Source organism: Stegostoma tigrinum, chromosome 2, assembly GCF_030684315.1.
Source record: "Stegostoma tigrinum isolate sSteTig4 chromosome 2, sSteTig4.hap1, whole genome shotgun sequence".
NCBI classification, from domain to species: domain Eukaryota; kingdom Metazoa; phylum Chordata; class Chondrichthyes; order Orectolobiformes; family Stegostomatidae; genus Stegostoma; species Stegostoma tigrinum.
This window is the reverse complement of record NC_081355.1, coordinates 123,983,632-123,998,671: the sequence shown is the minus strand read 5'-3', so window position 1 is coordinate 123,998,671 and position 15,040 is coordinate 123,983,632. Positions and strand designations below refer to the sequence as shown.

The 15,040-nt window shown below is 38.3% G+C and overlaps 1 protein-coding gene across 2 annotated transcripts in view; it reads left to right on the top strand.

Annotated features, from left to right (window-relative positions):
- The window catches only part of mkxa (mohawk homeobox a), a 53,275-nt gene that overhangs the window by 12,365 nt on the left and 25,870 nt on the right, over nt 1-15,040 (top strand). For both annotated transcript variants that reach the window (XM_048562020.2, XM_048562029.2), the window contains exon 5: nt 6,507-6,836. In XM_048562020.2, the coding sequence (XP_048417977.1) occupies nt 6,507-6,836 (330 nt within the window). The remainder of the gene's footprint in view (nt 1-6,506; nt 6,837-15,040) is intronic.

Sequence of the window (15,040 nt, the reverse complement as noted above, 5' to 3'; positions counted from 1 at the left end):
TCTCAGGCCTCCTAATTATTTTCAAAGACTCAGTTGAACTCCTGCTAACAGCCTTGTCCCAACTTCTTTGGTATATTGGAAACAAATTCACAAGCAAGATATTTTTGGAGATGAATGGATGAAATATATAAAGCATCTTTGGCCTGAAAAAGGAGGTTGTCATGTGAAATAAATCAATACTGTTCAGGTTTACCTAGAGTTGAGACAGAACCGTTTTTGTTGGACACATGGCCTGAGTCAAGTGAGGTTGGGTTGAGCCATCATCGGAAAATAGACCACAGTCAGCAGGAAATTTAGGAAATGCTACATACCATTTGCTACCAATTTCAATCAATGTTTAGAGATAACAAAGTGTGGAGCTGGATGAACACAGCAGGCCAAGCAGCATCTCAGGAGCACAACTTTGTTATCTTGGATTCTCCAGCAACTGCAGTTCCCATTATCTCAATGTTTAGTTTGTTATGCCTGCTGAGGAATGCAAAATGTTCTTATTCATAGTTAACTAGTTTTAACCTGGATTTTAAAATATTAAAGGCTATAGGATATATGCCTCATTAGCCATGACGTAATGCATTCAATCCAACCATCCTCTGGTGTTCGATCTAAGTGGCCATTTTTCATGTGTTAGCCAATACAGTGAAAGATGTGCAGAGCATCGTAGCTAATCCCTTCTCCCTGATTTCCCAACAGTGCACTTTGCAGCAAAGGTCACCAGGGGACAATTTTACATTTTCCATCAATCAACCAAGAGACAGAGGCCAATGGCAGCACACCTGTCAAATTCTTGAAGTCAGGATTAAAATAAGCATGTAGTTAAGACTATAAGACCATAAGACCTAAGACATAGGAGTGGAAGTAAGGTCATTTGGCCCATCAAGTCCACTCCACCATTTAAATCATGGCTGATGGTCATTTCAACTCCACTTCCCTGCACTCTCCCCGTAGCCCTTGATTCCTTGTGAGATCAAGAATTATTCAATCTCTGCCTTGAAGGCATCTAACGTCCTGGCCTCCACTGCACCCCGTGGCAATGAATTCCACAAGCCCACCGCTCTCTGGCTGAAGAAATGTCATCTCATTTCAGTTTTAAATTTATCCCCTCTAATTTTAAGGCTGTGCCCACGGATCCTAGTCTCCCCGCCTAACGGAAGCAACTTCCTAGCATCCACTCCTTCTAGGCCATACACTATCTTGTAAGTTTCTATTAGATCTCCCCTCAACCTTTTAAACTCTAATGAGTACAATCCCAGGATCCTTAGCCGTTCATCATACGTTAAACCTACCATTCCAGGGATAATCCGTGTGGACACGCTCCAGTGCTAGTATGTCCAAAATTAAGATCAAGGGAATACTAATTTTGGTGTCTCAGTGCTTATGCTGTGGGAAAAGCAAATACCTTCCAGTTGTCTAGCTGATCTGAATGAAGAATTAACAATCTCAGATCATCTGAGCAAATACTTCCACTCATGAAGCAACAAATGAGACCAAGGAGGGATTCTGAACTAACCTCAAGCAAACCCTAGCCTGAATACCAACATGTGAACCATTGAATATTCTCGAAGATTTCAACTTCAGAATTAGGAAAGATGTAAATCTCTGGAAGAATTTGATGGGCAAAGAAGGAATAGTGAAAGATAACATCATTGGAATGCCTTCCTGGAGAATTGTTCAGAATATGGCCTTGTCATAGCCAAAACCCTGTTCTGCTAGTGAGACAACCTCATGGTAACACCCAGAGTCTAAACATTGGCACCTTCTCGATTAATTCATTGCTTGAACAAGGGACCACATAAATGCTGCTACCACTCATGTTATAAAAGACACAATGACTTCTCAACCAATCATTGCCTTATCAATCTACTATCTCCATTAGCATGGCACTAAAACAACAGAGGCAATAGAAATAATGCCACAAGAAAATTCATATCAAAAGCCTCAAAGATTCCATCAAGTCACTGTTTTCATATAAGGTATGACATTCTTTATTGTAATACTACAGTTGTCAGGGTCTACCTGCCAACTTTCAACATCCAGCCACACTGTGCCCAAAATGCCCAATTGACCCCAAAGTCCACTATAACAACTATCTGAACCTGTATCTGGCACTTTAAAGCACTGGAGAATGACCATCAATAGTGCCTACCAAGATCCTCCAAATCCTTCTGGGAAGAAAAGTGTCCGAACAGCACATCCTGTCCCACGTTGCCCTTCTTGAGGGCTATTCATACAAAACCATCTCCGCTGGATAGGACATGTTATCCGAAAGTCTGACACTAAATTCACAAAGTAACTGCTTTACTCAGAGATAGTAGGAACTGCAGATGCTGGAGAATCTGAGATAACAAGGTAGAGAGTTGGATGAACACAGCAGGCTAATCAGCATCATAGGAGCAGGAAAGCTGACATTTTGGGCCTAGACCCTTCTTCCAGAACTCAATTGCTGCAGGAAACTCCCAGAAGTTTGGCAGAATTTTTTTAGAGCTGTCCTTCAAACATTCCTGAAGAAGTCAAACATATATCTTGGGGGATACTGGCTTGTGACCAGCCAAAATCACAAAAGTTCATTTGGGAAGGCACCAAACACATTGACAGACATTGTTTCTAACATGCAAAAGCAAAGTTGAGGCAAAAAAGGGACTGTACAAACATCTAAACAACCTATGTACTCAAATCTTAAAGTACCACCTGTCCCACATGTCTGCAGATTGTACAATGCACTTATTAGTCATCTCCGAACCCATCAAACTGGAGTGCTAGTAAATCTTTCCTCAGGAAAACTATAGACTAGCTGATATCAAGTTGAGACTCTATTTGAGGCCTCTTTGTTCCATGTAACCGAATAGCATATTATTGCAGACCTGGATAACCAAAGCAGCCCTTGCAGTAGTTGCAAAATGATTTCCTGCTTGATGGATTGATGACCATAGTCATTGTTACAAGAATGAAAGATACCTTGCAATTGATTTTCAGAAACAAAACTCAATATTATTGAATATTTCATCCATAATTTATTTATATGCATGTAAAGAATAATATGTGCATTTGAATCTTCCTACCTCCCAAACATCTTTAAAGGAAATTTAGTACCTGTGACCTGCCTAGATCTTCTGCCAGTCATGCGTTATTACTGCAGATTAGGTCCAAATGTTAATAGCCTGTTTACTGTCTTAGTTGATCAAGAAATTAATAAAATCTGACATTAAAAATATTCAGTGACACCACTTTTACTGCTTTCTGGGGAAGAGAATTCCACAGACTACCCTCTGAGAGAAAGAAGATCTCCTCATCTTTCTCTTAAATAGGATCCTTCTTCTTTGTATTTGAGGTGCCCTGTTTCTAACTTGCCTCATGGGGCAAAGAATCCACTCAGCATCTGCCTTGTTAGGATCCTATATGACTCAATGAGATCACCACTCATTCATCTAAACTTGAGAGGATGCAGGCGCAACTAGTCCAACATTCCTCATAAGATAACCCCTTTGACTTGGGAATTGGTCAAGCGAGTATTTTCTGAAATGCTTCCAATGTAGTTCTATCCTTTTTTAAGTAAGGAGACCCAAACTGCAAATAATGTTTCAGAATGGCCCCACCAATACCCCCTTCAACTGTAGCCAAATATTTCTATTCCATTCTCCTTGCAGTAAATATTTTCTATACTTGCATCTTGATTATCTGTGGTTCATGTATATCATTATAACCCAGATTCCCCCATACTACAGAATTATTCAATCTCACTCCATTTAAATAATACGCTATGTATCTAATTTTCCCTGTCAAACTGAACAGATTCACATTTTCCAATTATTATACTTCATCTGCTAAATGCTCACCTATTTGCTTAACCAACTACATCCCCTTGCAGACTCCCAATGTCCTATTTCCATCATACTTCACTAACTGTCGTTGTGTCATGAGAGGTCAAGTGAAGTATAGAATTTTCCATCAGTACTCTGTGCAGACGTTTCGATGTAAATGTTTAGAAGTAGGTGCAGCAACTGTTGCATTCTCTCCATTCAGATAAATGACTACCAAATCTTATTTTTTAAAAAATTGAAAAATGGAATAAGTCTGATAATTCCCCTGGTACTTTGACCAGTTAAACTTTTCATCAAATTTATAAAATTTAAGTTGCGTGATAAATAAATTTTGTCCAGTTATTTTCCTGAAAATGTTCTTTATGATTGTAGTGAGAAGTGATAAATGCATATGTGTCTGATGGTTTGAGTTTAGCTGCAGTTTCAAATTTCCTACTGCTTACATGTCTTAACTTGTATACAGACATTCAGAATACATTTGAAACAAATATTGATTTATATGACTGGAAAATTTCATTTGTATTGAGAAAGTTATTGTATTCTGCTGGCAAAACATCTTTAAGCTGAAGTTGTAAAGTACGCAATAAATGTTAAGCTTCACATGTTTCTACAGTATTTGTCCTGCCTGTAGATTACATGATTATCTATAGAAATGCAAATTGATAAGAATGTCTAATCCAATCTGGAGATAGATGTGTTAATCCTAAAATCTGAAGAATATTCATATCAAGTTGTACCTGAGTGTCAAATGATACATTTGAATTTTTACAAAATGAATGGCCCCAATATTTAATTATTATTAAATAATTAGAATTAAAGTCAAATCAGACATTGTTTTGAAGTCCACACATTCATTTTTTTCATTCATTATAATACAATAGAGAGAAAAATTCCCTGCTACCTCCCCACGGCCCAAACGAACCAATTAGAGTCACAGAGTCATAGCCCATCAGAGCATGGAAACAGACCCTTCGGTCCAACTCATCTGTGGCAACCAGACTTCCCAAACTGACCTAGTCCCATTTGCCAGCATTTGGCCGACATCTCTCTAAACCCTTCCCATTCATATACCCATCTAGATGCCTTTTAAATGTTGTAATTGTACTACCTCCACCACTTCCTCTGGCAGTTCATTCCATACATGCATGACCCTCTGCATGAAAATGTTATCTCTCAGGTCTTTTTTGAATCTTCACCTTCTATGTCCTCTATTTTTGGACTCCCCCACCTGAGGGATCAGACCTTGGTTATTCATCCTATCCATGTCCCTCATGATTTTATAAACTCCTGTAAGGTCACCCCTCAGTCTTCAACTCTCAAGGGAAAGAAGCTTCAGCCTATTCAGCCTCTGTCTCTTGCTTGGAACCTGACAAACCCTCATTACAGTAGACTCAGTAATAATGCCGGAAACCTATCAGTCAGTCCTATACTCGCCCAAGAGGCAACCTCCCTCTAAAGTATTCAAAACACATAACAGTTTGAATGGGAATAACCACAGGAGACTTGTAAGCTACCAGGCTACCTCTCCTACCATTTCTAGCAGTCAAACACCTACCATCCTGAAACTGCCATTTTTGATATCAACTTGCTTGGTTTGAATTTAAGCTAGTTATCTAAGATTGAAAGTTAACAGTCCCTGCTGTATCTCCATGCCAACTACAGTTCAACTAATCAGCATCCTTTTCTCATGCTGTATAAATAGTTATCATTCTGAATTGGGTTTTATTACATTTAGGTCTGATGGGTTGATTTCATATCTGTTTTCAGTGATTTTTAAGTGTCCATTATCCACACTGCATCAATTCACTAAGGCTCCTTTAACAGCACCTTCTAAATCTGTGACCTCCACCACCGAGCAAAGGATGAAGGTGCAGTGTCTGCAAATTCGCTTCCAATTCAGACACAATCCAGACTTGGAACTATATTGCTGTTCCTTCATTTTCATTGTATCTAATTCCTGGAGCTCTCTTTTTAACAGCTGTGCGTATACCTACACCAAATGAGCAGTTCCACAAGATGATCAACAACAAGAGATAGGTAACAAATGCTAGCCAAGCCTGCAATTCCCATATCACATGGAAGCATGAACAATGCTTTCCAATTAGTCCTGCTCACCTGCCCATCCCACATAGCCATGCAAAGATTTTTCTTTCAAGTATTTATACAATTCCATTTTAAAGAATATCATTGAATCTACTTTCAAATCATAATAATTTGGCCTTCAAAAAAAAAGCCTCATTTCATGCCTGGTTCTTTTGCTAATTACCTCGAACCTGTGTTCTCTGGTTACTGAGCTGTCCACTGTTGAAACCATTTTTCCTGATTTTCTCTGTTAAAGCCATCATAATTTTGAACCCCTCAATCAAGTCATGTCTTACCCACCTCATTCACTGGAGAAAAGCCTACCTTCTCTAATCTATTGATGTAACTGAAATTCCATATTCCTACTACCATCCTGGTAAATCCTTTTTACATTCACTCAAAGGCCTCGATAACCTTTCTAAACCATCGTATCCAGAATTGACTGCATTATTTTAGTTGGGGGCCTAAACAATGATTTGTAAAGACTTAACATAACTCCCTTGCTTTCTATCCCTGTTCATCAAGCCAAAAGCCCCACATGGAAAAAGCATTTTTTTTCTGTATCCAATCACAGGATCTTTAATTTTTTTAATGCTTTATAAATCTTAGATGTGGAACATCCACCAAGAAATCCTGCAGATGGAGAATTCAACAAACCTGTCCAGGCTGTTGCCAAAAAGGAAAGTCCTATTCTGAAGGCAGTTGGAAGACCAGGCACCACACTCAATGAGGATTATGTGTCCCCACCGAAATACAAAAGTAGCTTGTTACATCGCTATCTGAATGACTCCCTAAGGCATGTCATGGCATCGAATGCAGCTATGAAAGCTACTGACAGGAAAAGACACCATTCTGGGTCTTTCAGCTCCAACGAATATGAAGAAGAATTAGCATCACCATCGTCATCTGAAACAGATGGAAACTTTGTGTATCGTACTGGTAAGGCTTCTGTATCATAAATGTTTTATTAACAAATATTATTTATTCCTGGAATTGAATATGAGTCCCCATCAGTTACTATCCATTCCTGGATGTTTTATTAGAAAGTGGGGTGGCCTTCTTGACTCCAATATTTTTCTTTGTAGCATTTTGATGAAAATGCTGGTTCTCTGCTGATGGCCAATGGTAACCAACCAGGCTGGCATGGGACTGAAATAACACATCAGTTTGTGCAGTAAAACTAGCAGTTTTTCTTTTCCAAGAACATTACTGCACCATTTGGGATTTTACAACAATCTGACACCTTTTCTTGATGTTAGTTTTCATTTTTTAAAGCTGAATTTCACTTCTCATATGTACAGAATTTAACTGAGCCTTGAACATGTTATGCAATGCTTTCAATCCAGCAATTTAGAAACTATTTCTCAAAGTTGAATATTAAAATATTTTGTATATTTAAATACCTGTTCATTGAAACTTCCTAATCCGATTCAACCTTTTAATAGACTTGATTACAGCCTTTAAGCAAAGGGAATTTAGCCCCAAAGCTTAATGAATAGAACAAAATTCCAGGTTTCCGGTTCTCTCCTTCCATTCTTTATTAATGGTTATGATTTTCTAGCTGACCCCACTGTAAAGAGGTCAAGAATGTACCTCAGGTGAGCACAGGCATTTTATCAGATTCACACAGGTGAGATACTGTTCATAACCATGGCAAGGCACCCCTACAAGATTGAACATTTCTAGAGGAGGGTGAAAGAGTATCAGGGGAGTAAACTGTGAGCAAAAGAAGGGGTGTGGGATCTTTTTGACTTCTTTGTGTGTGTCTTTATTTAATCTTCAATACAATTATAAAATATATTTTAACATGAATGAAGTACAGCCTAAAGTGTTAAATGGAAACCCAAAGATGAATGCAATCACAGACTGACCAAGATCCTATGCGATTCCAGAGCCACATTCTGTTTTGTGTATGCCTGCAGTGCTGTCACAAACCCAAGAATCTGACATGGATCTTTTTCTTTTGAATGTTGTGTTCTTTTGAAGAGAAAGCAATATTGGCTACTTTGTCAGGTCTGGTGATATAATAATGAACAGCAATTTCCTGTTGCAGGCACTTTCTTAGCTGGGGACACAGCCATGGAAAACTAGTTTTTATGCAGAATTACAGAAGTTTTATTAGTGTTGCTCCAGACAGTCTTCTGCAGTATTTGTTTTGAAAATAAGAATATTGTGGACATTCTTAGAAACGAGCCAAAGGTAAAAGCTGACATTATTTGATGTGTTTTTGTGTCAATGTTTAATTAGTCTGGAGTAAAGATGTATTCAAATAGTCAAGAATGATGGCCTAGAAAACTATGGTGGAAGCAGTTGAAACAGGAAGTTCCAACCCACAGGAAATGTATGAGTTCCCTTTAAACAGAACAGAAGTATTGGGCAGATAAATGTTTTAATTCATGATTCCAGCCAGACATTATTTATGTTTCCATGGTACTTATGCTATTTTTTCGAATACTTGCATTCATTATAGGTGGATAATATTAAAGCAAATTACAGCTTAACACTTCCTTAAAATAATACAAAAATCTGTTTATAGTTAAACTAATACAGTAACTGAAAATTTATTTATTTCTAGTTGAAATATGTGAATGCTTGAAACCTCCATAAAATCTCAGGGCAGCATTGCTGATACTGTTGATTGTGAGCAGGCTTGATTTATAAGACTGGATGTTATGAAAATAGGATTGTAAATACATTTTTTTTAAAAATTACCATTCATCAAATCTGTATACAAGAAGCCTGCATTGTACATTTAAGCAATCAAAAACTCAATGTAGGCTTTTTCCAAACATGGCAAACTATAATAAATTATATTTAATTGATGCATAATTTTGACAGAAACAAATATTTGAACTCCTGCCATGACATAACTTATATCATGAACACAGTATCCAACAGACCAGACAACATTAGTTTTAAGTTTCCCGTTTCATGCTGAATGAAATATGGCAGGACGGTAGGTCAGCGGTTAGCACTGCTGCTTCACAGTGCCAGGACATTGGGTGATAGTCTGTGTAGATCTTGCACATCTGTGTGGGTTTCTCCAGATGCTCTGGTTTCTTCGTGCAGTCCAAAGATGTGCAAGTTAGGTGGATTGGCCATGTTAAATTGCCCATAGTGTTCAGGGATATGTAGATTAGGTGAGTTATAGGGGGATGGATCTGGAAGGGATTCTCTGAGGGTCAGTGTGGACTTATTGGGCTGAAGGGTCTGTTTCCACACTGTGGGGATTCTATGAAGTCTTTTTCTTGAATGAATGCAGAATATAGAAGACAATTATTGAACTGATAATTATTCATTGGGCATTTGTTATGATTTATTTTTGCAATATTTCTTTATAACATGTATTACAAAATACTAATCTTACAAATCATTCCATCATTCTACCAAATAATTTCTCCATATTAAATGTGAGTTGATCTAAAAGTTGATACAAATACTGAAGCATCTGAAGGGAATAGAAATTGGAGATACAGCATTAGCACTATGTCACACTCCTTCCTCAATGAGATGTGACATTTATCCCTTTTGCATTCTTCACACTTCATGTCTTGAATCTTGCTGAATTGGGTCCAGGGACACTGGCTGTCCTCTGTCATTTCAACCAAAATGCCTTCTTGATTCTACTGAATGTTGACTATTCAATCATCCAGATACATCATAGGCAAATCAAATTCTGCCTCCTGTTTATAAATCCAATCACATTGTGGGGTTCATGTGGTGCAATGGTAACATCCCTAACTCTGATTCAGGAGGTCTGGGTTTAAGTCCCACCTATTTCCAGAGGTATGTCATGACATCTCTGAACAGGCTGATCTTTTCTTAAATTAAAAAATTTAAATACACATATGTACTTTTCAACCATCCACGCAATGCAAACACCTACAGGAGCCACTACTAATTTTTACCCCATTCTAGTCCTGAGTCACCAAGTGGAATAGGCCTACCATATAGTTATAATGTACTCCTGGTTCAAATAAGAGGATAACAGCATTAGATATAAGGCCCTGCCTGCACAAAATGAGACTCCACGTGGGATTGCTCTGAACTATGTGGCTCATTGTCACAACAGATACTTTGGGAGTCTTTTTGATTTTGTATTTAATTATAGTTTTTCAAAATTTGATAAAACTTGTAAATATTATTCAGAGATAAACTTGGGTATACTTGTTCAGGGAATGCAGAAAGTTAGGATGCAAGTCCTGCAAACAATTAGGAAGGCAATGTTGATGTTTATCGTGAGGGGATTCAAATACAAAAATAACAAAGGTTTACTAGATTTACAAGAGTTGGGAGACCACACCTGGAGTATTGTGTGTTGTTTTAGTCTCTATATTTAAGGAAGGATACACTTGCACTAGAGGTTGACAGGTTCCTGGATGAGAAGGCTGCCTTACGGTGAGGGACTGAGTAAATTGGATATATTGTCTCTGAAGTTTAGGAAAATGAGAGAAAATTTCACAAAAATTACAAGGTTCAGAAAGGTTTGACACGGTAGACACTGAAACATTTTTCCCTTGCCAGAGAATCTAGAACAAGGGAGCATTGTCTCAGGGTAAGGGACTGATCATGTTGGAATGATGAAGATATATTTCTTAATTCAAAAGATTCTGAATCTTTGGATTTTTTCATTTCAGAAAGTTATGGCCACCATTCAATATATTTCGGGTTTCGATAGTGATTTTTGGCAGTCTCAATGTTTGTCCTAATGAGAGCAAGATGAAAAGCTTTAGTAACATGTTTCTTTCCAGCAATATTCAAGCTCTGTTCTGCCAAATGATTGTTTTTGATGTTTTAACATTCTGGTTTTACAATCATTGCCTAACCAGAAGTAGCCAGAGAATCACTTGCAATAGCTTCTCTTTAGACTTTAACACCGTTCCCTCTGGTATCCCTCAGAGATTTATCTTTGTCCTCCTAGTTCGCATTTACATGATGCCCTTCAGCTATCTCAGCCTCTCAGCTTTCTCTTCTCCAAGGGCAATAGGCCCAATTCCTCCAATCTTTCTATATAACTGATGTTCCTCAACTCCAGAACTATTCTTGCAAATATATCTTGCACTGTGTTTAATGCCCTCACAATCTTCTTAACACCTGGTCCCCAGACCTGGACACAATACTCCAGCTAAGGTGAGTAAGTATTTTATACAATTGTAATATAACTTCCTTGCTCTAGTACTCTGTGCTCTTACTGATAAAGCATAGTATGTTTTATTAACCACACTCTCAACTGCTACCTTTGATGATTTTGCACATTTACCCCCAAGTCTCTCTGCTGTTTAGAATTGTACCCTTTATTCAAAATTATCTCCCTGTGTTCTTCCTATCATAATAAATCATTTCACACCTCCATTACATTTCATCTGCTGCTTGTCCATTCATTCCACCAACCATCATCCTTTTGACGCTCTACACTATCATTCTCAAGAGGTCGCAATATTTTCAAGATTCTTGTTACTCACAAATTCTTTAACTTGTGCACTAAGGTTTTGATCATTATGTATCAGGAGGAGCAGGGTTGCTAATATTAATCTTTGGGGAACTCCATTATAATTTTTTTTCCAGCACCAAAGAACAACGACTAGCCATCACAGCCCGTGTAAATCACATTGTTTTTAATCCACATTTCTGATGTCATGAGGTCTAACTTTACTACAAGCTTGCAGTATAACACTTAATAAAATGACTTTTAGAAGTCCATGTAAACCACATTTCATTAAACCTCTATGAGACCTGCTTTAAAAAAGTCTCAGAGATAATGGGAACTGCAGATGCTGGAGAATCCAAGATAATAAAGTGTGAAGCTGGATGAACACAGCAGGCCAAGCAGCATCTCAGGAGCACAAAAGCTGACGTTTCGGGCCTAGACCCTTCAGAGCTCTGCTGAAGGGTCTGGGCCCGAAACGTCAGCTTTGTGCTCCTGAGATGCTGCTTGGCCTGCTGTGTTCATCCAGCTTCACACTTTATTATCTTACAAAAGTCTCGAGCAAGTTAGTTTAAAATGATTTTCACTTAATTATCCATGTTCTTAAGTAAACATCAATTGCCTCAATTTTTCTGAAGAAGGGTCCTGACCCAAAAGGTTAACTTTCCTGTTCCTCTGAAGCTGCATTCCTCCAGTTCCGTACTGTGTTGTCATTTCCTAAGTAAATATTACTTTTAAACTGAATTACTATTTCTAAAAGCATCCCTGCCACTGACAATCTGGAATACAGAATGGCTTTAATTAAAACTAACTACATAAAACGCCTCTCCATCCCCTCCATTCGCACCACTAATAACCAGTGCGAGGAGCTCACAGAAATGTTTGTCATAAGATTGAGACAATCTGTTCAGCTGCCTCCTTCATGTTTCTCCCTTCGCTAGCCAGGCTTCTTTTATTGCTTCGTCTTTCTCTAGTTTCTCTCCTTGCTTCATAGCCTCACTCAATTCATCTTGTTCATGAAAACTATCTCTTGTTCCTCTAATGACAATCCCACTAAACTCCTGATTATCCAACATCTCCACTTGGGCCAATGTTCGCTAATATGAAAAATGGGCTCATTCCTTTTGCTCACTTATCACTGCCCCTAAAAAATTCCTCCAACCTCATTGTCCTTGCAAACTACCCATTCCATTTCCAATGTTCCTTTGCTTGCTTTTAAAGCCAGTCCAGTCCTTCAGAGCATTATCATCTCTTACATTCATTCCCATCATTGCCAGAACTCTACGCTTATACCCCTTCAATCAAGTCTCCAACTCGGCCACTTTACCAAAGCAGCTCACACAGTTGACCACACAATCCTCCGTTACGGCCTCTCCAATGTCATACAGTTGGTGAGGACTGCCCTCAACTGGACCCATACATATCTATCTCATGCAGGGGCCCATTCTCCACAAACTAATCAGAGGCAGAGAATAATTTGCAATTGTATCTCTTTTTACTCACACCATTACCTCTGCTGTGTTCCAAGAATTTAACCTCAGCCCCCCTGCTTCTTCTCATCTATGTGCTACCTCCCACAACATCATCCAAAGACACAGCATTAGTTTTCACTGATGGCACTGAATTCTACATCTCCACCACTACCATTGACTCTTCTGCTTTTACTAAATTATCAGGCTGTTTACCTAATGTCAAGTAGTGGATGAGCAGAAATTTCCTCCAATTGAAAGTTGCCAAGGAGGGAGCCATTGCTTTTGGTCCCAGCTCCAAATTCTGTTGCCTACCTATCAACTCTATCCCTCTCTGTGGCAAGTCTGTTTGAACTTTGGTATTATATTTCATCCTGAGATCTGCTTAAAACCATTTGTGTCATTACCTTCTTTCAACCTATCTCCCATCGTCTGACTTCACTCCTGTCTTAGATCATCTATTGTCAAAACTTGTATTCATACCTTTTTACCTCTTGGCTCAATTATTCCAACATACCGTCAGGTTCCTGATCATTGCTTAATTCATAACAAATCCCACTGCAGTAACAAAAACTGAAAGAACTGTGAATGCTATTAATCAGAGACAAAAATAGAAATTGCTGAAAAAGCTCGGTGGGTCTGGTAGTATCCGTGGAAAGAAATTAGAGTTAATGTTTCAGGTCAAGTTTTGAGGAAGGGTCGCTCAGCTGGAATGTTAGCTCTGACTTCTCTCCACAGATGCTGCCAGATCAGCTGAGCTTTTCCAGCAATTTCTATTTTTGTCCCTTTGCAGTAACACCCCTGCTTGCTGACCTACACTGGTTCCTAGACAAACACCTTGGTTTTAAAATTCTCATCATTGTTTAGAAATCCCTGCATTTCCTTATCGCTCTTTGTCTTGGTACTTAGGTTTCTGTGTTCCCTTAAGCCTGGCCACTTACATGCCCCATATTTTAATTGTTTAATTATCAGTGACAGTGTTTTCAATTGCCTCGGCCCAAAGGTCTGGAAAACCTATTCTATGCCTCTTCACCTCATTTTAAAATTCACTTTAAAACTCTGCTCTTTAGCCAAGCGTTTGATCATCTGCCCTAATATCTCCTTAAGTGACTCAATGTCTTTTTCTGTTTTATAATGTTCTTGTAAAGAATCTTGAGATAGAACATATTTAAACTTGTTATATAAACATAAGTTGAGGTTGAATACGATTAAAGGACTACACTTTCTATAACGAGTCCAGTCACACTGACTACATGGATGAAAAAATGTCACCTATAAGAGGTTTCCTTTGTGTCTTTCTATAACGAGTCCAGTCACACTGACTACATGGATGAAAAAAGGTCACCTATAAGAGGTTTCCTTTGTGTCTCAATGAGCAGCATTCTGAGCTGGAAGTGCTGGAACTCATTTCTACTCCAGAAATTGAATACAACCCCTCTGCTGACATTGTCAAGTGCTGCCTTTTGCATGAAATGCTAAACTGCCAACAACAGATATCATAAGAAGCAACACCACTCATTATACTTCATTTAATCATTGATGTCCCTTTCCTCATGGTTAAAAGTTTAGTCAGAATCTATAAGCTTATTGAATAACCATGTACAATTGAATTCCACCGTACAGCACTGTATGATAAGTTGCATGGATAAATTTGCTATTAATCATTCTTCACCTACATTCTGTATATTTACTTAAAATCCACTTTTATGTCTTTGTCAAGATAATTTCGTCCTTCTGTGCTGTAACCTTTCCACGATTTTATGACTTTATAAGTTAAAATTTTGGTCCACCTGAAAATAGAATTGCTTCATCCATAAAGTGTAATGCTTCAATTCTTCCAATACTTCCATTCCAAATGTTAGTTAGCCGTCAGCATTATCTAGCTGGCCATCTTGTGTCTGTCTCGAAGCTGTGTCTTGTAAGATTATTGCAAGGTTTGTGAGTAAGAAATCTATTGAATGCTTTGCTTCTAACATTGCAAGACACTTGATAAGTGAAGATTAGTGAAATAAGAACAAAAACTGTTGGAGAAACTCAGCAGGTCTGGCAGCATCTGTGGAGAGAGTAAAAGAGCTAGCATTTCAGGTACAATACACTTTTTCTTCAGAACCAAAGTTTGCTGAATTTCTTCAGCATTTTCAGTTTTTATTTTAGATTTCCAGAATCTGCAGAATTTTGCTTTTATCTGGAAGGCTTGTGTGGTTACAATTTTATAGTTGGAATTGATCATCAACCTGATACGTAGTTAG